This window comes from Empidonax traillii, unplaced genomic scaffold (genome assembly GCF_003031625.1).
Source record: "Empidonax traillii isolate 1590-97213 ecotype Southwest subspecies unplaced genomic scaffold, ASM303162v1 scaffold385:size1130455, whole genome shotgun sequence".
Taxonomy (NCBI): domain Eukaryota; kingdom Metazoa; phylum Chordata; class Aves; order Passeriformes; family Tyrannidae; genus Empidonax; species Empidonax traillii.
Window position 1 is genome coordinate 10064 of NW_020955578.1, and position 27393 is coordinate 37456.

A 27393-nucleotide genomic window follows, 5' to 3' on the forward strand; every position below is an offset into this window, starting at 1 on the left:
CCAAACACAATAGGAAATGAAACCCAGGCATTTTTTCATTTTTCTGCCTGGAAGTCATCTGACTCTTCATGCAAAGCAGAGGTTTCACACCCTTCTGTTCATACAACACCTTACACCAAATACCCAATGATGGCTTTGCAAAGTCATGTCAAACTTCCCTATGACCACTGATTACAGCTTTTTCCCTTTCATTTTTTGTTTTATGCATACTCCTCAGAGTGCTGACAGAGTGGTTAGTAAGCAACTGCCCATGCCAGTTCAACAGAACTCTACCAGATTTCCATTTCTCTAAAATTTAGTGACTTTCTCTATTACTACTTTCCAAGGAAAGTAGCTCATGGCTGGAAAATCCTCTCCAAGTTGTTCTGACCTTATATCACACTTCACCTCTTAGTGTCCCTTTCTTATCAAGCAGTAGATAAAACTCCTTTGGTTCCTCCTTCACAATGCTGGGGAGGAGGCTTGAGGGGCAGGTGTTGGCACACTTGAGGGTGTTAAGTGATGAAAACTTTGCCTACACATTGTACCAGTGCTATGTAATTACTAAGCATTGTTATTTTTACTACTATGTTACTACTTTCTGCAAAGTAGATGTCTTGATAATCAGACTTCATGACTAAGGGGGACTTACAAGAAAGCCAGCAAGGGACTTTTTGCAAGGGCATGTAGTCATAGGACAAGGGGGAATGCCTTCAAAGTGACAGAGGGAAGATTTATATTAGGTATTACGATGAAATTCTTTACTGTGAGGGTGGTGAGATGCTGTAACATTGCCCAAAGAAGCTGTGGATTCCCCACACCTGGAAATGTTCAAGACCAGGTTGGATGGGTGTCAAACCCCTAAACAACAACAACCCCCCACCCCACCAGCAACCAAACTAAAATTAATAATAAAATTAATAATAACAAAAAACTAATAATAATTTAGAAAAAGCAACTCCCCACTCTCCTAGAGATAATTATATGCTTCATCAGTGCTACACATTATGAAGGGTGTAGTTATCTGTTCCTTGTGACCACTGGATTTCTGTGATTTAGAGGATGTTTCCAATGATCAGTGGGGACAATGCTGGCACAAAACATCTACTGTATTTTATAAGAATAAGCTTTCGGGGCAAAGGGAAGTTCTGAAAAGCTCAAAATTAACTGTTTCGACAATTTTTCTAAACAAAACACTGTATTTTGTGCATTCCAAGGACTTTTTGGAGATTATATTGTTTGAGAGAATTGAAAAACCAGTTTGTACCACCTGAGATGTGACAGAAGGAAGACCGTTTGGTCTCCATTACATACTCCCATTTGCACGCAATCGGCAATGTGAAAATGCGTATTGTTGATCCCTCTTTCCAATAACAAAATTGCTCACACACATCAGCTGTTGAGTCTTCCAAAGGAAGGGAAGAGGAAACTAACACTCTGTGTGTGAGACAGATGTCCAGATAGATAATGAGCTGATGGGTACAACTTGAAGTGATTAGGGTGAAAGTTCGAAATTATTAAAATCATGGTACCTTGACTGACACAAACCATCTGCTTCATACTTCCCTTCATTTTTTAATTTGGTAAACTCATGCAGGATGGAAAGAAGTGTATAGATTGGGAAAAACTTTCCCCACCAAAGGCTAATTATTCCTTTCTGAATTATCAAGAGGAATTAACTACCCCCTCATATTCTGGGTACTCATCCATCCTATAAGTAGGACTTCAAGCTTTGTCTTGGAAAATAATGATGGCATTGTAGAAGACAGTGATGGACAAATATGGCTTGCATTTTTACTCTAGGATTCTACTGTTTAGAATCTTTACACCTATCCAATTCCCGATTAAGATCTGTTGCCCATAAAACAGAATAATATTCCAAATCTTATTCAATTTTAGGTTGATTCCGTATCAATGGAAAAGCAGCACAACTGTTGGTACGGCAGCAACCCAGAGTATGGCTGGTATTATAAAACATACCACCTGTGCTATAATCACAGAGTGTCTACAGGTTTTTCTAATTAAAATCTTCCATTTTCACAAGCTCCTCTTCATTCTTCCATGAGGAAAAATACTCTTGATAGTTTTCTGCTTTCAGCACCATAATATCCTTTGAAAATACTGCCAGTTCTGGGCGTTAAATCATGGATCTTACAGTGTTTGTTTCCACTTTAAAGGCTCACCTTCTTGTCTTAAGTGATTTCATTAATTGCAGGGTTTATTTTAGAGTTTTGGGGTTGGGATTTTTTTCTAATCACTTTTCAAGCATGGATGTAGGGAAAAATATGTAAAACAAGAACTTCTAAAAGCAGAATAAGGCAAATAGAAAAAGATTTGATTTAAACATAGTTGTTTTAGTGTTCTTTCATAAGACCTTTGAAATACTTCTGCCTAGGCTTTTTAGGCGCTAGCACCTACAACATTCATACTATTGACTTTTACTGTTAAGCAGGCAATGGTATCAATCCCATGCTATCAGTACAACATACTGACTTCAGATAAGCACTTTGTGCCTTTGTGCATGTAAAGTATTCTGCAAAATAAAGATATATTTTAGTAAAATAGGTTTCCCCAAATGGATCTTCTATATATCTTTCTATTTTTTCCACCTCAGGCTATTCTATGACTCTCTAATAGCCCTGCTTTTCATAAGACAGACATGCTAGTGTTTCCATAACCTTTTCCACAAATATTTCCATGAGTTTTAAGGTAATATTTTAGTGCACTTTGAGAGACTTAATTCATTAAGAAAACAATTCCACTGTAATTTGGCATGTTGTCTGTGGTTCTGACTTTCTGATGTTTCCTGTGAATATATATGTATATGTCTACCTTTGTTGTATATTAATAGATTAAAAAAAAAAATCACATGTATTGCTCACAGTATCTTTCCCTCATTCCCAGTAAATGAGTGTATATTTTCCTTTATACTTTAGCAAATCTCCGTACCGAGACCTCTGGTATTTTCATAGTCTACTATTCAGTTTCATTTTCATAGGATCTGATCCACCTTTGAAAGAAGCAAGAAGCCATCTGAACTTCTGCATCCAAGTAGATGCGGAAGATTTTACAGAAGATTTTTGAAGAGAAGACCAAATGGCACTAATCTTGAATCAGCTGTTGACTTCTGTATGTGTTAAGTCAGTTCATTGACCTCATCAGAGGCCAGCGTGCAACCTCATGAAATAGCACAGACTGCTGAAAATTCATTGCAGATTGATAACACTGGAAATCATAGCCCTCAATCAGCCTAATACTTTGCAAACCTTGTCAATACTAAATCAAAATGGTACTTTTCAGACCATCAAACTGTCAGTGACCAGCCCCGCTCATAGTACTCTCATTATGTTTGTAGAATTTTCTCCGCGTGTTGGGTTTTGTGATTCATTCCTTCTCCTTACACTGATTTTCTGTGCTGTTGGCTTTATTTGCATTGGAGCTTTTGGTCTAGTTTTTAGCAAGGAATTGAAGTGCCATTTGAGTTTCCATCTTACAGTTGCATTTGTTTTCACAGTTTAAGTACTTTATCATACAGACATTTATTGTTAGAAATTAATACTCATATTTAAATTTGGAAGAAAAAAGATGTGAAAGCAATGGTGTAATGCCTTAATTTCTTCTTGAGTATTTCAAGTTGAAATGTGATCATGGAGGGGGAACCTGATAATTTTCACATTATTCCCTGCACAATTTATAATAGCTAATTATCACATCTGTATGTGCAAACACAAGTGTGTGGGTGTGGGCACATGTTGGAGGGTAAGTCAATCAAGTGTTTCAAGCCTCAGTAAGAAAATATCCATTAAATATTTGAAACCAGCCTACAGAGTGGGCATTTTCTGTCATAACCATTCAGAAACACACACAGGACATTTCCTAGAAGAAATCTACTGCATGGTGCAATCTTCTCTTCTAAAACAATCCAGGAGACAGTTTGTTGGGGATTCCCCTTACCCACCATTCTCTTTAGTGCCATTCATAATTGTGTGACAAAGCAAGCCAGTCATTTTTACTCACAGAAAAAAAAGCAAATCAGATCACAGGTTTGCTCCTACCTGTTTCTGTCCAGTTTCCAGAACACATATGAGAACACCAGAAAGTCAGGCATACAAGAAATTCATCCATGGATAACATATTACTTAGAACAGAGCTTCTTGAGAGGAGTCTGCTTGCAAGACTTTCCAGTTAGATTCAGAATTTAAAGTGAACGGAAAAATATGCACGACCTTTGCTTTTTAGTAGTTAAAAAATGAAGAAGGTACTTCACACCCTAAGTACATTTCCTCTTCAACTCCACAGGAAATAAGTCTGCTTATAGAAGAGCTCTTGTGAGTCGAGTGTAGATGCACTTTATTTTAAAGTTGTTTATCTTCCTTTTTCAAAGACCTGGACTAACAGCTGTGAAGTGCTATGAATGAACATCCTCTAGTCCTCTTAAGGCAATGTAAAGATCGAATTAACTAGTGATAAATATTTTTAAATGAAAAAACAAACAAGCAAACAGAAAAACAGAACCAAACCAAACCAAAAACCCAAAAAACAAGAGAGAACTACATTTCCGTTGCTTTTTTGAAGAGACTAATGAATATCTGACACCAAACTAAAATAAAGCAAGTTTTAAAAAAGATAGTAAAGCAAACAAATATTTTGTTTCCAAAACTACAAAAGTATTCTTTTCAAAAAGAACAAAATACAGTCTCAAGTAGCATACTTTAAACTAATCAAAACATAGGTACTGTGGCAGATTGGGTTGCTAATCTTTTTTCCTAAGGAAATGAAACTTAGGCAGTTTTTTAGCTGTTAGTTCCTTCCTTGACAGAAATTTCTGAGCAAAGTCAGCGGTTTCTTCCAAATTTGAGAGACTCAAAAGTCTCAGAGCTAATTTAACTCCTGTCACCTTCATTAAATTTGACAGCTAAGCAACAGCAAGATTGCTCTACTAATGATGGGCTGTAGGAGCAGCCAGACAGACAACACTGGCCACCTGGATGATAAAAGAAGAAGAAGAAAACAATAAAACAAAAATATTGTGGTCCTGAGTGAGCCAGAGCTAAGGATAGTGCATGTAAAAAGAATGACAAGGTCAAGCTGGAAAGCCACTTGAGGCATGATTGTTCTTTTTGACTGAAAGCAGTCACGTGGGCATGTGTGGTATGTGTGGGGATTATAAACACTGGCCTGGCTTGATAGCTCAGACTCCTATTCTGTATATATATATGGGGTAATAAAGTTACAAGTTAGTTCTGCTTGGACAAGGTCTGTCCCAGCTTGGATTCATTCACCGCAACGGGCCACGTGTTGATATTTTAAACTCTATGTTAGTTAGTTACCATAAAGAGGGGAATAGGTTTCCTAGTGCCATTGTTTGGTTGCTGTGAAAGAGTATTAATTTTATCTATGATTTGAGAGTCAATATCTAGGAAAGTCTATATGGCAGTTAAGAAAAACTACCAAAACTTTTGAAAAAGAGTTGCGAGAGGAACTTTCCCCTCCCACCTAATCTTACTGGTTCATATTAATGTGTAGAGGGCTCTAGACTCTTACTTCATCCTTTTTCTATACCTCTGGTTTGCCACATCAGCCTATTCTGTGCATATCTGTGCAGCAAAATTGAAGGAGAAACTGTAACGTGTCAGAACAGCTAGTGTTGGTTTATTTTAATCTTGCTAGTGTGGATATTGGTAGCAGAGGAGCCACTACACACCAGGCTTTAGCTGTGGTTTTCTACCTCTGCCTCCATGTGCACAGGCAAAGTACAACAGCCCTTTCACAGATTTGCTTAAGTAAATATACATATTGAGTTTCAACTTCAAAGGACTCAGAATTCAGGAACACCAACTCTGGTTTCCATCAGTGCACTGAACTGCTCTCCTCTTTCCATAAGAGAATTTCCTTTTGGAAAACCAGCAATTCTGGTTCAATAGCTGCTAAAATAATATCAAAGACATTTCAGACTGGCTTATAATTTTTTTCCTGCCCTTATAAGTGAGATACTCTGCGTTAGTATGCCAGTTGTTCTACACATGGGAACTTAAAACCATGATCTTCTGATCACCACTCACTGTACTTGCATTTGGGAGCACTCTTGGAGTCTCCAAATATTAGTTCCTTTCAGATAAAATAAATCTGGTAAAGGTTTTCAGAAACTCTCTTGATGTTCTCCAATTGTTAACATGAACTCAGGCCACAGGACCAGAGTAGAGCTAGTTCAAGATAATCTCAAGTACAGTTTGGAAGCTGGGTCCTCAATGCCAATTTTTTTAACTTACTAATCTGCTCGTGTAGTATTGTGCCTTTTCTAATGAAGACATAAGTTATCTTGCAACAATTCCTGATCTTACCTGAAATGTTTAAGAACCCAAGATGAAAGGTCTAAGCAATGGGAAGCATGAAATTAAAATAATGTTTACACTAGATTATGAATCAGAATAATCAAGTAGAAACAGATATGTATACAGAAATAAATAATGGTGGAAAAAGCAATTAAATATTTGAAAGAAGTTGTGGATCTTCTCATACATAGGTAAACATGGAGAACTATTAAAAACCCTCTAATTTCTGGCATTGCAGCTTGAAATGTACTCAAAAGAGGCTCTGGTGGGATGCATCAGTTCCTCCTCTGCTTCCAAGGAAGTCTTTCCAGGAACTGTCAAGGAGTCAGCAATAATGAACTGTTGATTAGGTGAAAAAGGAATGCATTCACATTGTTTTTCTAGTCACTCAAATCAGAAGGCTATACTTTACTAATATTCACAGGCTTAGGAAGTCTGTAGGTCTTGTAGCAACTCCAGAATTGCTGCTGAAATAATGAAAATGAAATAGTGAAGTAGCAGACATGCCTAGAGCACAGACAAAAAATCTAGAAAAAGCAGAGGTAAAAGCTGGGATGATGAAGAAATTTTTTATGTCACAGAAAGAACCAAAAGGCAGAATCTCTGAAGGAATATCTTGGAGTTTAAAAAAAAAAAAAAAAAAAAAAAAAAAAAAAAAAAAAAAAAAAAAAAAAAAAAAAAAAAAAAAAAAAAAAAGATCTGGATAAAATATCATAGTAAAACACATTCCTCTGGAGTCATATAAGATATCCACTATCCAGTCCCCTGGTTGGATAAAGATGAATTACAATAAAATGCAGTATGAGCAAGAAGGTAAGTAGTACTGGGGAAGATATCAATGCAGTAGGTGCTAATTCTCTTAAGGAGACTGGATGTTGTCACATGAGTTGTAAGTTTTCAGTTAAACAATTATCTTTTAATGTCAAAAAGAAACATTTTGACAAGTTTCGAATCAGATGGAATTAATCAGTGAGCCAGAGGGTAAAGATAAATATGAAGCAAGACCAGGGTTTCTGTAAGTCATAAGTACAAAATTCTTTAGAATTTGCCTTAAAAGGAAAGAAGTAAAATACGACAGACAGGAGTGTAGGTCTGCTGATGAGAACCTGGAAGTGCTGGTGGACAGCTGAATGGAAATGGATTTCATCTTTGCAGCACCAAAGGCAAACTGTATCCTGGGCTCCATCAGCAGAACTGCAGCCAGTGGGTCACAGGATGTTTTCTTCTCCCATTTTGCTTGGCACTTCTCAATCCACATCCAGTATAGTCTCCCCAGCAGAGACTCACCAGTATAGTCTCCTCAGCTCAAGGGAGACACTGAAAAATGGGAGAAGCTTCTACCAATGGCCTCCAATGTGATTATAGGGTCGAGGATCTCTAGTTACGAAGAAAGACTGAAGGAATTGAGTTTGTCTGACCACAAGACAAGAAGGTTCAAGGGTATCTAATTATAGTTTTCCAATACCCAGAGGGTAGTTACAAAGAAGATGGAAGCATTCTTTTCACGCAGATAGGTAACGAATGGACAGAGTGCAACAGGCTCAAGTTGTCTCAGAGGGATCTTCAGCATACGAAAAAGTAAATGCCAGAGTGGGTTGCCCAAAGAAATGGTGGAACTTGGCTTCAAGTATTCAACACTGGGCTTGACAATATCTTAGATAACTTAACCCACTCACAGCAGAGGGTTGGACCAGGTATCTCCAGGGCTTCTAGGATTTTCTGTGATACTATTCTGATGAAAGCAGCCAACCTAACCACCTCCTCAAGAACCACAAGAGGATAGAAGAGCCCTGAAGGACAGAAAAGAGGCCTGATCAGCAGTGACAGCTGCCTCTCGGGTGTCAAAAAGGGGCATGAACTAACTTCCCAAATTCACAGCAAATCAACACACTTGAAAACAGAAGTCATCATAATGAAAACAAGAGGAGCATATCTCTTGAAAACAAGAGAAGTGAGGTTGATGCAGATTAAGAGTGGCCTGGATGTTTGTATATATTCAAATCCCAAATTAAATAGACAATTCAGGTCAATTCTTAATATGAACAGAAACATTAGGAAGCATTGGTGAATGTGGTAGGTGAGAAAGATTATTTTGAGATTCGTTGAAATAAAACACAGAAGTAAAGACAAGATGACTGAGGGCAAGAAGAATGGAAACAATCTCCTATAAGGCAAAAGCATGAGTGGAAAGGTGCAGTTAAAGGTTCTCCCATCAAGGAAACAAACAGAAAGAATGGGTACATAAAATTGCAGTAGCATTAAAGAGAAATTTTAATCCATCCATCAAAAGAGTGGTAACACTTTTAGATTGGAGAACACAAAGTGTAATAACTGTCATTAAGAAAGGGAGAAATGACAAGCAAGGCCAAAAGAGATATGTTGTCTGACAAGAGTGGTGTGCAAAGCTTTAGAACAAATTATGAAATAATGAACCATTAAAGGCAAAGAGGGCAAAGCATGGGTTCAATCAGAGGTGGATTGAAGCGAGAAGAATTTGGTTTACTCAAGGATGGAATTAGTAAAACAGGGAGATACATGATTGTGTATCAATAAGGATGTATGGCTTATAGTCGGAAGAAGTTGGGAGGACACCCTTTGGAGAAGGATAATGACTCCATGGTACCATCACTCATCCCAGGCACCATCAAGGCAATACTGCAATAGAGATGTATGCTGTGAATGTTAACTGGGCAAGTTGCTTCCAGAAGACTGAGGAGGGGAGCAATGCCAATGTACAGTTGTGTGTTAATGCTATAGTATAGATTGGTTCAAGCTAAAAATGGTCCTGTTTTATAAAAGAAGTCTAGAAGAGTGTGGCTTGTTCAACTTGAGACAAATAAAGGCTGAGAAAAAACTCCATTGTTATCTGAACTACATTAGAGTGGGTAAACAGCAAATTCAGTAAGTGATGTAAGCTAACAGAATAAACTGATATTAGAGAAAATGTCTATAAACTACCAGTGAGAAAATTTAGACCAGAAATTAAAGACTTCTGGAAACCAAGAGTATGAAGCTTTACAACAGCCTTTCCAAAAAAACAAAGAAAGGTTCATAGGTACAAAACTTCAAATCACCTCGTTCCAACCCTGTACTTGATATCAAAAAACTTAGACACTCCATTTACAGTCTTAAAAGTGATCGTTTGTACCAGTTGGTCTGGTGAATGGCTGTCTCATTTCATCTAGTTAGCTAATTTCAGGTTTACTGAATTTCCTGGTTTTAATACTGAAGGGTATAACCTTGCTGTGCCTTCTTCTGTCTTGCCAAAGAAACACTGTGTTTCTTATGAAGTCAGTTCTGTAGATGAACTACAATCTGGTTGATTTTTTTATCTTCCCTCTCATGGGTGGCATTGAACTGATATCTTTAATGTGTTGTACCAGTGGGCACATTTTCTTATGACTCTTCCTTAAATCCTTTACAATATTCCAATGTTTCAAAGAAATGAAAAGTTGGAGCAGAAAATCAATAGTGAAACCACTTGCAGAAATTACTTAATTCTATTTCTTCCCAGTAGTCGTCACTCATGGGTGAGTTGAGCACCTGTGTTCACTTTTTTTGCCATACTACAACACATGCAGTTTATAACAATTGTTCAGTTTTCTTACACTCAGTGAAACACTTATTCTAGAGTTTAAGTTTGGGAAACTCTTTAGTAGATTGCAGTTATCCAGTACATTAGTGTAGCCTTCTCCCTTCCCTCTGTAAAACCTCCTCCAAAGAGTCATTTGTTTTTTTCTCTATGCAGAAGAATAAGCACCAGAATCTTGCTTCCATAGTCTGAAATCAGACTGTGCTGAACTTCTCAATTACCCTTTGATATCAGCAAACCTTTTCTGGAGTACAGGGCATGCAAGCCCATGATGCTGGTCTCAGAGAGGCCAATTCACTCACTCAGACTGCAGCTCTACACCTGATCCTGCACTCCATTTTTTTGTCCTTTTGCAACCCTGCAGTTTCTCCAAACCTTGAATGCTCTTGGCTATGCTTAAATGGAATGGTGAAATTTTTCTAAAACAAGTCCCAACATTTCACAGAGTTAGAAAACATCTCCCATTCCCACACGGATCTCAAGCTTGCCCCAAGACCCCAGAAACACCCTGAAACCAAGAAACATCATGATCATCCTGCTTTTGTTCATGTTATGGCTCTTCTGCACGCAGGAAAGGAAGAACAGGGGAGCCTTCGTGGAGCAAGGGCAACACCCAGTACCTGCCCAAGAGACTCCAAATTGATTGCTGGCATGGGTTGCCCTTCTCCTTCCCCACTGCAGTTGTCCCCTGGCTTGGCATTCACATCTGCAAGCCCTCATGGGTATCGTTATACATGAAGCACTCTTTCCCCTACTGCGGGTAGAAAAACAGGTTGTCTTTTCCACTGAAAACCTGTGGTTTCTCATTCACAAAAAAAATTTTTCCTCGCATCTAGGAGGCTCACTTGTAAATAGTTTTATCAACTGACTAATTTAAGGCACCTGTGGTTTATCTCTGTGAGCTTTCTTCATCACTTGGAAAGTGTTGCTGGTTATTCCTTAATTGCTATACAGGAACAGAGAAAACATTTACACTGACATGACAAAATTTGTCTTGGAGGTGTCAGTGGGTTCTTCGCATGTGGTTAGGGACTACATGCATGTGGTTAGGGACTACATGCTTGGCTGGCACAAACCACTTCATCTTTCAAGGTGTGAGGGAGAAAATAGGAAATAATTGATGATGCTTTATTAATGATGGACACAGGCTACAAGCTTCACCTAAGACAATAAAACCACCATGGTGTATTCTGCTATTAACTACTGCTCACTGAATCTTTAGGAGAAACAAGCAAACAAAGCCCCTCTCTGCACCATGGCTACTTCAAGGAAGTTATATCCTTCTCATCAGCTGAGTTGAAATCATGGCTAAATGAGCAGCACTGGGAGAAAGTGGAAGGAAAATCATCTATCAGTTAACATTAAAAAGTGATGCACCCTAATGACCCCAAACTCTGTTATTATGTCAAGTGTGAAGGTCTTTTTGAGGTCTTAAATAGAAGAAAAATATGATAATTGATTAAAGGGCAGTTTGAAAAGCAAAACCTGTCCACATCTCAATATCTTAGTATCTGTAGCACCTACCTACATCTCAAATATCTACATACAACCTCATTTGTAATCTCTGAGTTTCATTCTTCTCTCTGCAACTCCAGCTGCTAGAAACTTTACTTTGTGCTGTCTTTAAGTAGATTTTTTTTTTTATGTGCAAAATACAACATGCTGAAATTACAGAGAAAAACCAAACACCTCAGGCTCCCCTACTCACCCATCATCACTCCTCTTCTACGCTCTTCTTCCTCTGGTCCCTTCTATCACTATACATCCTCTTTCACTAAAGCATAATAAATTCAGATTTTCTCAGGTTTCTACCTCTGGCTATTCAAAAATCAGGGAACTGCAATAAGATAGCTGATATTACTTAATTTAATGATAATTTAATGATTAATTAATAATGATATTACTTAAATCTTAACATGACATGTTCTTCTGCTGCTATGCCAGTTTGCTGAGACAGAAAACCAGTTTTCCCCCACCAAAAGCCAACACATCTCTGAAAAGGGCATCATAACCTAGGGTGAGAACAGAAGGCACTCTGGGGCTATCCAGAGCCAATGGCCAAGGATCAAGGTGATCTGCATGACCCTTTTATGGGCCACACATGAAAAACCTCTCTGGCAAAGCCCATGCTGCAAGGAGAGGAGCAGCAGCAAGATCAAGATTGGGCTGGTTTCCACCCCCAGGGCCTTGGACCAGAAGCCTCAGTATCACTTGGAAGGGACCTGCAACCTTCAGAAATAATTTACCAAAAGTGAAACATCTGAGACTTTTCATCTGTCTTACTTCTATTTTAAAATTCATTAAACCCTTTCCTCTCACAGAATTTGACATTTGCCTGCAGATTGTCATTCACCTCAGACAAACACTTCGTGGCCGGACAGTTGCTCCTTGTTCTCCTTTCTACTATGGACACAAAGCCCCTTTCCTTTCAGCTGTGACTTCACTCAACTCTGTAATACTTTACCCTGACCAGGAATGATGCAATGGTCCTTCAAAGTCAGCCTTCTGTGGCTTCTATGAAAGATTTTTCAAAATCCAACTGTACAAAGCCCTGGGCAGCCTGGACTGATCTCCTGGTGTGCCTGCTTTGAGCAGGAGGTCAGACCAGAAGCCTCCAGAGGTCCTAGCCAGCCTCATTTACCCCATGGACCCTGTGGCTTTCTGATCATTGCTGCCTTTCAGAGATGCATTTCCCTCCAACCAAAGGGCTGAAAAAATGTTATCCATGATGTTTTGCAATTCAAACCTACTCCTGACATGTCACCAGCATCTTTATTCCACAATGGTATCCACCTTCACTCAATGGTATTGTAATTCCATTACCATCCTTTTCCCTCTGGCAATGCTCCTCACAGACCTACCGACTGTCTTTACATTTCCAAATCTCTCTTCCACTGGAGCCATCAGAATAGGAATGTCAATCTAAATACTTATTCTTAAATGAAAACTGAATTAAGGTAAAACCGTTCCCCACATACGTTCTTGCAGAGTGAGTATTCTACAACTCAGCGGCTCCTAGCAGTTTTTAGGAGGTGATACTCCAGTGACAGTCATTATTTGCAATATGAAGAAGCCTGGCTAGAAATGGGATACACTGTAAAGTGACCACTGCAATGGTGAGTCCTGCTGTAACACTTCCATTCCCGTAACAGCACTGCCTGCCCAGACACCTCTTCTCTTCACAGCCCCACAGTTGCTGTCAGGGAAGATGACTCAAGCAGTATCTGGATACATGGGGCTATTTGGGAAGCATCTTAATGATCACTAGATCAAAAGTCTGTGTGTTTCACCTTAGGTCACGCGTCCTTGCAGTAAAGAGTCTGCTACTGCAGTCTCTAGAAATTGGCCTGTGTTGTGAGCACGAAGAAACAGAGATAAAATGGATAAATCCAATACAAGTTACGCCATTGTCCAAATCCCATTTTTATTTCCAAGTTTCAGGAAAAAGTCTTCTTATCTAATCTTCTAATTCATCTAATGCTCTCTGAGGGAAGCTATCCCAGTGTTTGTCAGGAGAGGTTTAGGTTGGATATTAAAAAAATTTCTTCTCCAAATAGGGTTATCAAGCACTGGAACAGGCTGCCCAGGGAAGTGGTTGAGTTGTCATCCCTGGAGGTATTTAAAAGACTTGTTGATGTGCCACCTGGGGACATGGTTTAGTGATGGACTTGACAGTGCTGGGTTTATGGTTGGACTCAGTGATCTGAAAGGTCTTTTCCAATATAAATGATTCTATGATGTTGTAATTGCATGATTCTATGACTACATTATAATACCACCTCAGGACTCCAATTGAGATGAGGAATTTGTTGTATATGTTTAAGGTTACAGCAGAAATTACTCATTAAGTGATAGTCTCTGGTCTGAATATTTTGCACTTCAGAGGAAAAAAAAAACCACTTCAGGGAAAGCAGAAAACTGTACGGGGTCTTGTCTGTGATGGAAATTGTTGTCTTTGCTGACTGTTCCTGTATTATTTACATAACACCAAAATTGCATGTGCAGCTGCTACTTTCCGCTAGATCAGTGTTTTTCAAGAAATTGTGATCTAGTGACAATTTTAATACATAGACACATGTTTTTCATTCTTGCTTTTGCAGTAACAGTCATAAAATACCTTTTTTTCCCATGTCGTAAGAGTCACTACTTCAAAAAGACCAAAACACTGTGATAAGACATGTTAAGAAATGGTGACAACAAATAACACTTTATGGGCATTAATTTCCTTCTAAGGATTTCTGTATGCTAAACAAAATTAAACTACCTTGGGCTAATAACTGATAGAAAATTTTTCCATTTGCCAAAGGAGAACAGTACCTTAATAAAGGAACTCATCTATGGTCAGAATTCTATAGTAAAACCATAGACTGAATTCATAGTTGGTTTATAAACCTAGTCTTTGGCTATATGCCCATCTTTCTTCCCCTTCATTTTTAATTTTAATTCTATGTTTGTGGGAATTGAATTTAAATAATTCAATCTTTCTAATCCAACTGGATATCTATCTCAGTTTCTGTCCGAGGAAACTACCTATGAAATATGCTCTAACACTTTCTTCATCAACTGGAGTCATAAGTAAACTGAGACCAACATGAGTCTTGTTTTCTAAGAGTGACACCTAGAGTCTCACCCGTAAAATTAAAATATGCTCCTTCACTTTTCCAGTTTTAAAAAGCAAGAAGCTTTCTGCCATACTTACGACTTCAAATTGTCTCTTAAATATCTTTAATAGGAATTATTTTGCTATGTTCCTGTGAAGATGCAACAAATTATTTGTTGCTAGGTAGCCTGCATATAGCATGTGTCACTTATGACAAGAATTTTCTACTAAATAAAAACCTTTATTTTGCAGATGCTCTTTTTGCCTTTCATTCAGGAGTATTTAATTGGCTTGGAAATGTGATTTTCATTACTGGATGAAGGGATGCATTGTGCCCAGAAGTGTTCTCATTTTACAGACAAGGCAATTAAGAGCGGAAAGTGTCCTAAGCCATGTAGAAAATGAGGGCTAAAATACACAAGTCCTGAGCTTTTATGTCATAAAGTAACTTGATTTCCTTGTCAGATGAGTGGAGACAACTGACCTGAGCCTTGCTGCAGCCTGACCTCAAACCCTGCTGCAAGAGATCTGCTGACTGCCCATACTCACTGCAGGGCTGACCCCCAGAATGCAGCCTAGTGGGAAAACAGGTGTTACTTGCCCTTTTCAAAGTTCATCAGTCTCTTCGTGTGTCACCCACTGACTGGATCTGGTAGCTCAGCAAAATTTCCACAAGAAAAATCTTTGGCAACCTGAATCACTTTGGAAACCTTTGCCCATGGATCCTCTCAATTAAATGTGGCAGTTTTTCCTGTTTGCAGGAGCCACTGGCTCTCTTCTGTACCAGAGGAGCAGTGCCTTCAGCCATGGGGGCCCCTAGATCCCAGTTACTGCTCACTGACAGTGGCAAGGGCTGGACAGTGATATCTGATGAAGGCTGGTGAAACCATGCCCATGGTCAATTTTCTATTCCATGTTTCAACAAAAATCAACAAAACCAAGAGCAGATGTAAACTTCACAAACAAATGGGTGAGCTGTGTGAATAAATCCATAAAAAAGGAGATTGTGTTAACTGAAAATTAAATTGCATGCTCAAAAAAGACCATGACATTAAATGTATCACCTTTATCACTATCTAATTAACCACTGGAAAAAAAAATTATTTTCTGTAGTAATCTCCTACTATTAGTTGGACATTTACCCTGGCATTTGCAAGCTGATGTTGAACATTGACTCCACAGGAGAGTAGGGCTACAATGCAGTTGTTTGTCTGCAGGACAAACATTTGAAATCACGAAGTTATGCTCTTAGGGGTGAGCAAGTGAACATACACTCAGGCAGCCATACCTTCCTTCCCTGGGGTCCCCCTGATGCCCAGCTCACCATGGAACAACCATCACACCATGGGAAACATGCAGGCTCCTGCTCCAGCCATGTGAGGCCAGGATGGGCCCTGCACTTTAGGGCAGTGGTGTCCTGTATGTGCCCAGCTCTGTCTCTGCAGCTTCCTGTTAATTAAAGCACCAGGACAGCCTTTTCTGTTTCTTCTCCTGGAATGTGGTATTTTGGCAACAATCGGCATCATGAATTCTAAAAGAGTCAGTTACAAATATGTCTTGGTCTTATTAGGCTCATAGGTGTCACGTTACTATGTAAAGGAGAGAATTTCAAATCAGAATAAGAAGGAAATTCAGTAAGATCTAAAATAATTTGGAAATGATTCCTCAGAGCCAGGAATGTTATGTTCAGGTTTTTGTTTATAGTATAGTTTGCTCAAATAAAATACATTTGCCTGGTAAGGTACTGCAATAAAACCCAGTGTGCCATATAGTGCAACTCCCTCTAGTAATAAAATACAAATAATGAAACAATATATAACATCTCATAAAATAGATGAGTAAATCTGTGTCTCATTGCCAAGCATACAAGGCATTCAGTTGGAGCTGGTATTCCTCTGGAATAAGGGGTGTAAGGCAGCTTTCTTCTCCTCACCTGTGCCTCTTAAATATTAGTCTGTGTATGTTGTGGATTGGCAGCTCCCTGTAAAATCTAAAAACCACTGTTGGGAGGCACATTATGTTTGCTGTCTCACAGAGTAAGAACGTATATGCAGAAGAATGTTTTTGTTAGGCACCTTGATTATCCTTCACAAGGAAAAAGTTTAAATTTTTAGCGCCAAGGAACAATTTTAGTAGATTATATATTATTCACTGGTTGGGTCCCTTTATCTTTTTTCTTTTAATTGTGGGGGCTTTGTGAATTATTTACTGACTAGCTTTTATAGGACAATTTACAACTGAATTTGTCTGACAAAACATTCTTGCTCTTCTCTTTTACTTCTGCCATGGGCACCTGGGCTGTCTATTCCCAGGCTCTGTCCTTTTAAGTCAATGTCTGAGGAACCTGGAGGTCAAAGAAGATGTGAAAATCATACAGCTAAAAAAAATATAAACTCTGCATAGAGAAGATTTCAGTCACCATCCGACTAGTTATGTGAGGTGTAACACTGGTTTATTCATGCATCCTATTTCCTTCTGTCTGCATAACTGATTTTCCATCTTCAGAAGAGTAACAAGAAATGGAATTTAGCTGAGAATTGTCTATATCAGAGACTGTAGGACGTTTTCCTCCTTTTAGAGTTCTTTGAGTCAGCCCTTTCTTTAATCAAACCTGTGAGATATACATCATCAGGTGAAAACACTACAAAAGATGAAAATGTTCAACAAACCAAAACTAGCATGTATGCCCATTTCTTTATATAAGTGTTAGACAAACCGCATCCAGTGTTTATCCCAATGCATTAAAAGGTGCCTGCAGTCAACTCCCCTGAACTGGGATATTTAATATGTGATGACTAAAATCAACACAGAGACATCAAGGGGCCCCTGCAAAAGATATGTATGAGTGTCACGGCACTGACTGCTGAACTCTGAGCAGAGTGCACACTGAAGGGTGAGCACATGAAGTGCACACTGGTTTTGCTTGTCCCGGTACCAGAGTCGGTCAGAAGCATTTCCAAAGAGCATCCACCATTGTACTTTGTCTGATATTTCAACATGCAACTAATATGATTCTTTGATGTTAAAGTAACCTGAAGCAGTTTATGAGGCATCAGAAAGGACAAGTCACACACAGTTTGCAGACAAGGAGGGGTGAGGTGGGGTTGTAAGGAACTGCTGGAATACAGGCTAGTGACAGAAGCAGGTCACAAGCTGGATTTACTCTTAGCTTTCCCCTTTCTCCCCTCCAGGATGCTGGGCAGTGATTTGCCAGTTTATATAAGAGACGATGCTCTTCTCCCTCCTAAACCTCACCAGCCACTAACAACTCATGTGGATGACAATCAACAGCCCACTAGCGGCAGCGGTGGCCCTTTCAGGAGTTCAGGAGTGGGAATAGCTAGGCTGTCCCCTACTGCTCTAGCTACCACAGGTATGTCAACCCCAGAGAGTTTCTGAATGGCCCCTGAAGAAATGAAAATAAAGATGTGCTGATCATAGCCTGGTTTGAGAGCACATTTAATTGGACCTTGGAATCAAAAGACCACCTGTCAAAAATCAGCCAACACCCCTTGGCTGCAGAGGGCTACAGTGCAGAAGAACTGGCTAAGGTTTGTTGGTGTCAGCACACTGATGTATTCTACTCTCCTTACACAACAGAACTATGAAATTTGAAATTTTGCAGAATCTCAGCCCCATGGAAGTGTCAAACATACAGATTTGGGAATAGGTTCGTAATCCTGGCAAATATTTAAATATGTGAGAAAATTAGAAAACCATCTTCAATCTGTACTATGTGAGAGACATTTTGGAAACCACTACCATCAAGTTCCATAAATCTCTCAAACCATTTTACAATCCTAGACAAACCAATTCATTTATTGTGTTTTCTGCATGTCTGATCTCATGTAGATCATGTGATATTTGAAGGCCATGCATGGAACCTAGACCAAAGTTTTTACATTAATTAGTATATGTTTATTAGGGATCAATTATTATTTTAAATTAATAATAGAGATAAGAAGTACCCAATTATTTTTCTCATTTTTATGTAGAATGGTTTCTGTATATTGTTATGTATCTACAACAAAAAAAACCAAAAGAAATATAGCTTAGGGGAGGGATTTTCAAAAGTGTTCTTCATTTATTTGAACTGTATTCACGCAGGGTGACACAAGGCATGGCTAGATCATGCCCTTGGCACATGGGATTATGTAACTGGTCCTTAGGACAGCAGATTCCAAGTTATGCTGGCATGATATGTTCAGGTACTGCCTGTGCGGCAGCTGGCAGGCAGGCAGGCAGGCAGGTTGAAAGGGACAGCAGCACACTGTAGCTGCTCCAGAGGCAGATCAAGCATAGCTGCTAGGCCAGGCTAACTGTGAAAATTTATGAAAATCCCTCTTTATGCTGTCGTGTTACAGAGGCTCTCCTTTCATGGGAGACAGTTGCTGCCAGACACATCTGGCTCTCGATTCATTTTCAGGCCTTTTGGGTAAGGATCTGTTCTTAGCACAGCAGCAGCATGTTGTCTGTCACCTCCTCATTCTTCATAGGATGGTTTGTATGTAGGCCTGAATCCAGGGAAGGAGAATGTCCAGCTCATGGATGGCCTTGTAGATTCCCTTCTCTCCAAGCTGTTGAGAAAATAAAGGCGTTAGAAAAGAAACTACCTACAGCCCTGGAACAGCACAGCAGGGAGCCAGTGCCTCCTGTTCTTACCTTAAAAAACATTCTCCTTAATTTTTTGACTGCAGAAGTTAACCTTGTGGATGGAGCACATGGATGCTGAAGGATGAAAAGAAATTCAAAGATGCTGATGTAAATATATGTAGTAATGAGGAAGAGTTGAACCCACAGTGTGGCACTAGAGGGCTACCAGTAAAATGTGTGAACTCAGCATCATTTCCGCTTCTCCCTCTACTTCAGATGTATTCTTTTGCCTGCATGCTTCCTGCCAAGTTGAGTTCACAACACAAAAAAGTGGTAATATGAGCTCAGTGGGTTTTCAAAGGGGAAGGTACAGTCTTTCAGGGGAAAAAAAAATGGAAAAATCTGGTGTTTTCCAATCTACAAACAAGGACAATATGTTTGAAAAAGAAAAAGACAAAGGTCCTCAACTCGTATGAAAGGAGATGACTCCACTGAAATGGATGGTCAGTCCCTAAAGGCACCTCACATGATGAAAGTGGAAATAAAAGTAAACCTTTTAAAACAATTCAAATAGAAGTAAATTTTTAAAAATCTTCTACCCAGGGCAGTTTTTTCTGACTTGGGGCTTTTTTTCCTTGATTTTTTTTTTTAAAGGTCTGCTTGTATGATGCAGATTTCCAGAAAAAAAACAAACAAACAAATTTGGTAGTAAAACTGACCTTAAATGACTATGCTGGCTTTAGTGGTGATACATATTACAAACTCTGTTCTTCCTGCATAAACGGGTAAATAAATGAGCTAGCAAGTTAGCTTGACTATTGCAAACAATACTCAATATCTGCTCAAGGTCTACAACAATGAAAGAGAAATGATTTAAGATACTGCAGAGTCCTTCTGCACTCCACCCAAATATGAGAAAACACTTCCATAATCCACTACTGATGTAGGAACATAAGTCTGACCTCCAAAGCAACTTCATAATGTTCTCAGCAAAGCTGAGTAGGGTATCTGAGCCAAGAGGTGCTACAGGTGGATGCTCCGAGTATCCAAGGAAAAATGCCTGTTCCCTTTATCTTGTAGTATTACACTAAGTGAAAGAGTCTGATTTCACTGCAGAAAATGGGTTTAGGGATTTTAGAGTTTATGTATTTTAAAAAAACAGAACGTGGGTCCCTATATCACTGGAAAACATTAAAGCTTCCTTGTTTGGACAAAACGTCTAGCAGAGTGAGAATCATAACATTGGAGTATAAAGTATTTGAAAGTGGTTTAGAGACAAATACTGTTAAGATTTTTAAATAGCACACACATCTCTAGCTGGCTGAATTACAGACTGAGTTTGTTAAAGAGTATAGGGTGGAGATATATATGTATATATACAAATATATCACTGTTATGCTTAATTATATAGAGAACTTTATCCTTGAAAGGTAACAAATTCATTACATAAGTATGTTGTCATGGTGTAAATCCCTTCAGATAAACATCTTATAACTCAGCTACATAACAACCATTAAAGATCTTATGTAGGTGGATGAATGAGTGCTAATTTATTGAGGAATAATATGATGGAGAAATCTCAAGCTTGGCATTAGCAAAGGATCTAGTACTTTCATTCTATTCACAGTTTCTATTATTCTTTCACATGATTTTTTATTATTGGGTTTAAATTAATATAAATTAATACAAAGACTTCAAGTGTTAGTTTCCAGAAATGAGATGTTTCCTAGAAAATCATGGCAAACCTTCATTTCTCAAAGAGCTACTGTTTTTCTACTACCAGGAGAAGACTTATCTCTCCCACCAACACTTTCTAAGATCCAGAAACATAAGTTGTTATGTTTAGACTTGTGTTGGGTAAAGCACTGGCACTAATTATGAAAAAGAATGCAGGAACTCTCAGAAACCTGCAGCATTTTGTCTCCATACAACACAGAAACAAATGTGCTACTAAGCTGTCTAGCAAGCTACGGTCGCTGATAGTATTTTAGAATAACCGATATGCTGAATTCAGTCACAGCTGACAGTCCAAATCCCTCAGTGTGTACTGGCATTTGCATAGAGTGTAATTGCTTTTCCAGACAAGAATGAAATCTCTGTAAGTATATTATAGCATCTGGAATTGTATTATAACATTCTGGAGTTATAGTACAGCACTATCTGGAATGCTGACAGACACAGATAACCACAGCAGTATGACAAATGCTGTGAATAATGGCTGTAAATTTTAACTGTTTAGCATGGTTTTAAATGCGGAACCTGAAAACTGGTAAAGTTTTCTCCCATTGGGATTTAAATCTTGTTACATTACATGAATATTCTGATTGGTTTCTTAACTCTGTAAAGAGATCTCTAAAGTTGTTTATTCTTGCATTGCAAATATTTGTGTGAGCATAGAATCAATGTCCTTTTCTTTCATGCTATCATACAATTCAGATTAGACAAAGTTTAAATTCTTTTAATTCTTAAACTTCATTAGTTCATTGACTTCTCATCCTGTTCTCACTCGGTAAAATCACTGTAGACATTTGCCTGGATATCCATGGCTATATGTCACCCTAAGTCATGCTCCACTTTTTGGGACACTGTGACTTGTGAGAATTACTGGTTTAGGGAATTAAAAAAACATCCATAGGATATATAGTTTGAAGACACACCCTGTTGTTATTGGTCTACCATTAAAAATAGGACAAGAAACGATTGACAAGTATTGGTGTCAACTTAGCATCCTACCTAAGATGTATATTTGCGTAGGCAAAAGCGTGTTTAACTGTTATGTTTGTAAAAGTACCTCTTCTCTGTGGCATCTGGTCCACTCTGGGAACATTTTGCCAGTGGGCAGCACCACTCCCTGAAAACCTGCTCTGACTGTGGGCACATGGGAACTGCTCTGATGTGCTTCCTAATTGTGGCTCCTGCTTACTCATGAGAGACACCACCAGTTCTTTTGGAATTCAGTGTGGAGGAGCAGAAAGGATATACGAGCCCTTCCCTAACTTTTCAGATGGACAAAATCAGTTTAGCTCCCTGGAATATACTCACACAGGCATCCATGTTCACTTGCAGGACCTGGAAGGCGCTAATAACATACAACTTGTCTCTTCCTACCCCAAGATGACTGAAAACATTATTCACATAGAAGGACAGGAGCTGATCTCGAACACTGCAGTTTGTCTGAAAACAAATCAAGTGATGAGTATCAAAATTAAAACCTCACAAGTCAACTTTGGCTGAAAATTTCAGCCTCGTAAAAATAGGCATGTTTGGAAAGCGTGCAATGAATAAAACCATTTTTATGTACTGTAGTATCCCCTTGGCCTGCTTCCTTTTTGAGTTACAACTAACTCAATCTAGTTGTAGTTTCTGAAGGAAAGACAGGAAGGTGCTGCACTGGCAGGCACAGAAGTATTGGTAAGACCAACCATGAACAGAAATGACAGCAACAAATGTACTCAACACACAAAGATAAATTGAGAAGTTCAGTCAGACCATCTTGTTCAAATTGTAGGAGCCATTGTGGGTATCATTGTTCCATTCCTCCACATCGTGTCCAGTGCCATTTGATACGCTGTAGGGTATCCCGCCCACCCCCAACTGCCACTCCAGAAGAGACCAGTCATCCTGTCAACCCTGTGTCACATCTGCGTGGCCCAGTGGTTCCCTTGGGCACACAAAGTCAATTCAAATGGATATATGCCTGTTTTTCGGCCATAGAACCAAGTACCAGGTGTGAAATTCCCATCAGAAGGGTAACGCAACTGCATATTACACCACCCAAATGCAGATGGCCAGCATGTAGGTCCCACAGCCAAGTGAGGAGCCTTCACTCCCAAGGTAGTCAGTGAAATCCAAGGAACACAGAAGACCAGTTGGTCTGTACTTGAAGATAAACTGGCTCAGCTGACCCTGCTGACTAGATCTCTGCATGAAGAAAACAAAATATCTCATACACTTATAGTCACTTACAATTAGACACCCCAAATTTTGTTTCTCGCTCCCTTGCTGAGTCTTCCTGGGAACTCTGACCTCTCTCTCCCAGTGCACCTGCAGAGGTCTAAGCTCAAAGCAGCTCCTTGGGTATCCTGACTCTCTGCAGCATCCCTGGGCTATCCATGGTACTGCATGCCCTCAACAAAAGGTGCTTCAGCTGCCAGGACAGTGGCTATGGCCCTGGCCCTCATGTGAATGGGCTGATGCTTGAGAACATTTCTGGGGAGGCTGGTGTGCAACCAAGGGCTCACAGGAGGAGAAAATGCTACTATGAGCACACTCCTACCTGACACAACAAATACCCTCACCCCAACTTCCTTGGCAGAGCACCACTGCAATTATCTAGAAAGAAGTGCCTCCAGGTAGGCCTTCCAAATTCACCTCTTTCTCCCTGTACTATGATCAACTGTCTCATCGTGTCCCATGGGAATATGTGGCATAGAAATAACACTCTTCCTCTAAGCAGAGGACTTCGTTAAGCATACAACTCTCATAAATGTCCATCCCAGTTAAACACAAGCAATTTTTGCATCATCTGTAATTCCTTTTGATGACATATTCCTGTCTCTACTGATAAAAGTAAAATCAAAATAAGAAACTGGAAAACCAGTATAAATCTTACCATAAACAGCATTTTTGTAGACTTTTTAAGCAATCTTGTGGTCTTGATGAGATCCTTCTGTAAAATATAATGTGCTAGTATTAATTAACCTGAGCAGAAGAAGGGAGACAGAGTTTCAAGTCTGGTTTGTACAAAACTTAATAGAAATAACAATAATCTTCATCATCCTTTTCAGATGTAGGATGAGGATTCAGTAAATCTGTGTTCCAAACCTAGCCTAGCTACAAACTTCCGTGGCAAACTCATCCAGCCTCTCTATGCATCTTTTATGCATAATTTTTTCACACCTTTACAAAAGAAGTAGCTACATTACCCTGTCTCTTAGATTTGTAGAGATCATTCAGCTTCTTAAAGTTTCCAGGAGTTCAGTAATGAAACTGGTAAAGAAGTATCTATAAATAAAATAAACTTTTTGACTAGTGGGATCAACTTACTGGAACAGATGATTTTAAACTAGTTGCCTTGATATACAGGTTCTCTGTCACCTGGGAGAGGAATTCTTTTCGGCAGGGATGCTCTCCTGTAGGTGACTTTTTGCCTTCCACAGTGAAAAGACAAAGCAGAAATAAAAAATGCCCAGATCTGAAAATAGAACATATTTTCATCTTTGCTCCCAAATCTCCGTGCCTCTACAGTCACAGCAGCATATGTGACACAGCCAAACTCTTAGATGACAGAGGTTAACCTAATTTTGTTAACCCTCAAAGCGGCTTCTGCACCAAGATGTTCACGCAGATAACCTGTTGCTCGTGTGGTGGCTGATCGGTGCTCTTGCTGTGCTTTTTTATACATCTTGCTCCACTTTCAATAAATTTGACCACAATCTTCTATGACGTTTTTCTAAACGATGTCTCCATGTTTACTGGCAGCAGGGTCAAGGTTTCCAAGAAAGAAGAACTTCCCTGTCATGTGTTAAGCCATGTTTCATTTAAGTGGTGGTCAAGTGAGGAAAAGGTAGTTGAGTGTCAGTTTAGTTTCATAACAAAATATGCCAAATGCATGTTTTTGTTTTTGTTTTATTTTTCCACAAAACCTTATGGCAGCACTTTTCTGAATGGTAATGGCCCAGAGAGAAAAAAAATCTTTGCTACTTAACCCTAAAAAGCATTAGAAGATCTATTATCTATAAGGAAGCTGGACTGCACTGCCTTTAGAACTTCATTGTTCAGTTTTTGAGAAGCTTTTTTTTTTCAGAGGCACTGCAAGTAATAGCAAGGGTGTTTGCTGCCTGTTTTAATGTCTGTAATTAATCTTTTACTAGGACAGGATTTGGCCCAGTAGGAGCAGTAGGCTGTTTAATGTGAAAGGGAGGGCTCCAGGGAGTACTCCATGCAAGGGCCAGAGCATCCCTGGCTATCAAGTCACTTTAAAAGCCCACTAAGAGACATAGGCACTGGGAAATAATCTGAATATAAGATTCCAGCATACCCATCACAGAGGTGGTAAAGTAAAACCATGGAATCAGATGATCACTCTTCTACAGAGATGCTAAAGAGAGATTGGGCAGTCTATGTCTCTGGCCTGTTTCCAAGACAGCCAAATGTTGAGGGATTCACAGGTACCACTCCAGACAGGCAAGAACATCACTCCAAGGATAGACTTGGAAATCACAAAGTAACACCAGCAGTGTGAGGCTGTTAAGTCAAGGATGGTTGTAAGCCTAATGTTAAGATTCCCAGAACTGGCTGAGGATTACAAAAGAAGAGGAAGAAAGCAGGTTTTGGTCTAGCACAACAATACTTCCTTGATACCATTTTTGTTGGAAGCAAAAGCAAGCCCTTGAAATGCTCACTAAGGACAGAGGTTTTTACTCCTTTAATGTTTTAAGAGCAACACAGAAGGCCTTAAACAGATCAAAGTAGTTTCAACTGCAACTGAAATGATTCAAAGGGACTGGGATTCGTCAGACCCAGTGTCAGAGCTGTATGTCCCTCTATGGCACCACTGATGTGCCTGTGCCAGCGACATGTGTCAGCTCTGGAAGGAAGCTGGGTAATGAACTCATCCCAGCCTTGATCCCACTGACCATTTACACAAACGAGCATCCTCCAGGCCAAAGTGGACTCACATTCAGCTTCAAGGATCCCACTTGTAACAGCTCTGGGAAATGCATTTTTCCATAGAACCATCTACACATCATAGTAGCTTCACTAGCACTCAAGTTCTTAAGGGGTCCGTGGACAAAAAGAACCAAAAAGGGGAAGAGAGCTTAGACTTTTGAAAACTGGAGCTGATGGAGACCTGAGGCCCTATGTGCATTTTAGTGCTTGTGTGAACTGTGGTCTGTATTTAAATTCTCTGAATGCCAGTAAGGCTTGCCAGATGAGGTGCAGCAAACCTCAGCACAAATGGTATGTGGACAGAAGATTAGCCACTTACTCCTAATTTGATCATAGAAGAGGATCTTGGGTGAAAGCAGTAAAGTTAGAATGCAAAACTGCCTTGGATTTCCCAAGGTGTGGTACTCCTTGGTCAACAGTTTTCATCTAAATGGAATAAGTGGGTTATGTAAACAATCTGTAATAGCTTTTCATAAGAAAATCAATAATTTTCAACATCTCTGAAACTTCTGATGTTGCTGAAAAACCCCTAAGCCCACAAGTTTCATTTTGTCTCTTCTTTGAATTCGTACCACCATGCTCACGTGGCTGGAGCAGTGACACTTGCATTGGGCTCTAGACACCTCTGCACATGAAACAGTACATATCTTACTGAATTAGCTAACTTTTCAACTGAGTGCTGTAAAAGGATGCAATTGCATGGTGACCGTACTTTAAAAAATTAATAAATAAAAATAAAATAGGGCTTTCTCATCTTTCATAAAAGAATGGTAGCTAGTATTTAATAACCAATCCTGTAAAATTGGTTACACTTCCACAATTTTTGATATCCTGATTTAATTTCTGGTCAAAAAATAGCCCATGTTCTTCAAATTTTTCATGTGTTATTTGTTCAGGACAAAGATGGTCTTTCGTTTCTGGGTCTTGTGTAGCACTTCGTACACTGTGTTTTATTGCCACTTTGACACTCAGACATAATTATGGTATAAATAATATAGAATACCAAAGAACCCATATTACTCAGTATTTTATAGTTATAAGAAGCAGAAGAAGAAACAAATTCAGACCTTCTAGCAATGAAGACTGAAAATACCTGCAAAGGTTTGCATGTGCAGTGGAACTGATGTATCCAGAGATAGTCTGAGAAAACAGCAAAGCACATCACAGAGCAAGTTGGCTGGAAACCCCAGGAGTTCAAGGAGTCTGCCTCAGGTTCTCTCTCGTATGGAAAATTTTAGATGTACAGTGTCAATAAGTACTTAAGGAACAATACAATACAGATAACACAAGCAAAGTTCATGTGTTACGTTTATAAAAAACTTGTAAAGCTTATGATCACAAGAATGAAAGAGAAAGAAAATAAGAAAAAAAAAAAGAAAAACTAACAAATCAATCAGCTTATTAAGTAAGAAAATCTTGCCTGATTTACCCTGGGTAGTGATTAAGTTTCAAAGAAGGTTATGATGAACTATGCTCCACATGAGTGCATGAGACCACCCACTAGCCTGAAGAAGATCCTTTCTTCACTGTCTTATTGTGAACCATGGAATTGTCTTGATCTACATGACTTCAGCAGGTATTATTAATATTCAATTCTCTTGATTTATGTAGAATGAACAGATACA

The 27393-nt window shown here is 39.1% G+C and overlaps 1 protein-coding gene and 1 long non-coding RNA gene across 3 annotated transcripts in view; one reads left to right on the top strand and one right to left on the bottom strand.

Moving 5' to 3' along the window:
* The window catches only part of LOC114062163, a 12567-nt gene extending 8056 nt beyond the window's left edge, over window positions 1-4511 (top strand). Inside the window, exon 2 of the long non-coding RNA XR_003572317.1 lies at window positions 4049-4511. This is a non-coding gene — a long non-coding RNA (uncharacterized LOC114062163). The remainder of the gene's footprint in view (window positions 1-4048) is intronic.
* Window positions 4512-18698: 14187 nt separating this feature from the next.
* On the bottom strand, window positions 18699-26195 carry IL26 (interleukin 26). 2 transcript variants are annotated; one of them, XM_027893293.1, is made up of 4 exons: window positions 24143-24313; window positions 23709-23765; window positions 19166-19231; window positions 18699-19080 (listed from the first exon to the last, which is right to left on the bottom strand). In XM_027893293.1, the coding sequence occupies exons 1-4, from the start codon at window positions 24311-24313 to the stop codon at window positions 18994-18996; spliced, it is 381 nt and encodes a 126-aa protein (XP_027749094.1). In that variant the 3' UTR covers window positions 18699-18993. The 2 variants fall into 2 exon arrangements, 1 of the variants encoding a protein (XP_027749094.1); XR_003572316.1 differs by lacking the exons at window positions 18699-19080; window positions 19166-19231; window positions 24143-24313 and adding exons at window positions 22131-22270; window positions 24022-24100; window positions 26088-26195.
* Between the last annotated feature and the right edge of the window lie 1198 nt (window positions 26196-27393).

Excerpts from the sequence above, each read along its gene's own strand:
- IL26 (XM_027893293.1), bottom strand. The coding sequence starts at position 24,313 with ATGAAAATATGTTCTATTTTCAGATCTGGGCATTTTTTATTTCTGCTT. Across the intron at positions 23,766-24,142 it reads GTTTAAAATCATCTGTTCCA|AAGGATCTCATCAAGACCAC; the intron begins GTAAGTTGATCC and ends TATATTTTACAG. Across the intron at positions 19,232-23,708 it reads CTACAAAAATGCTGTTTATG|CATCCATGTGCTCCATCCAC; the intron begins GTAAGATTTATA and ends TTCATCCTTCAG.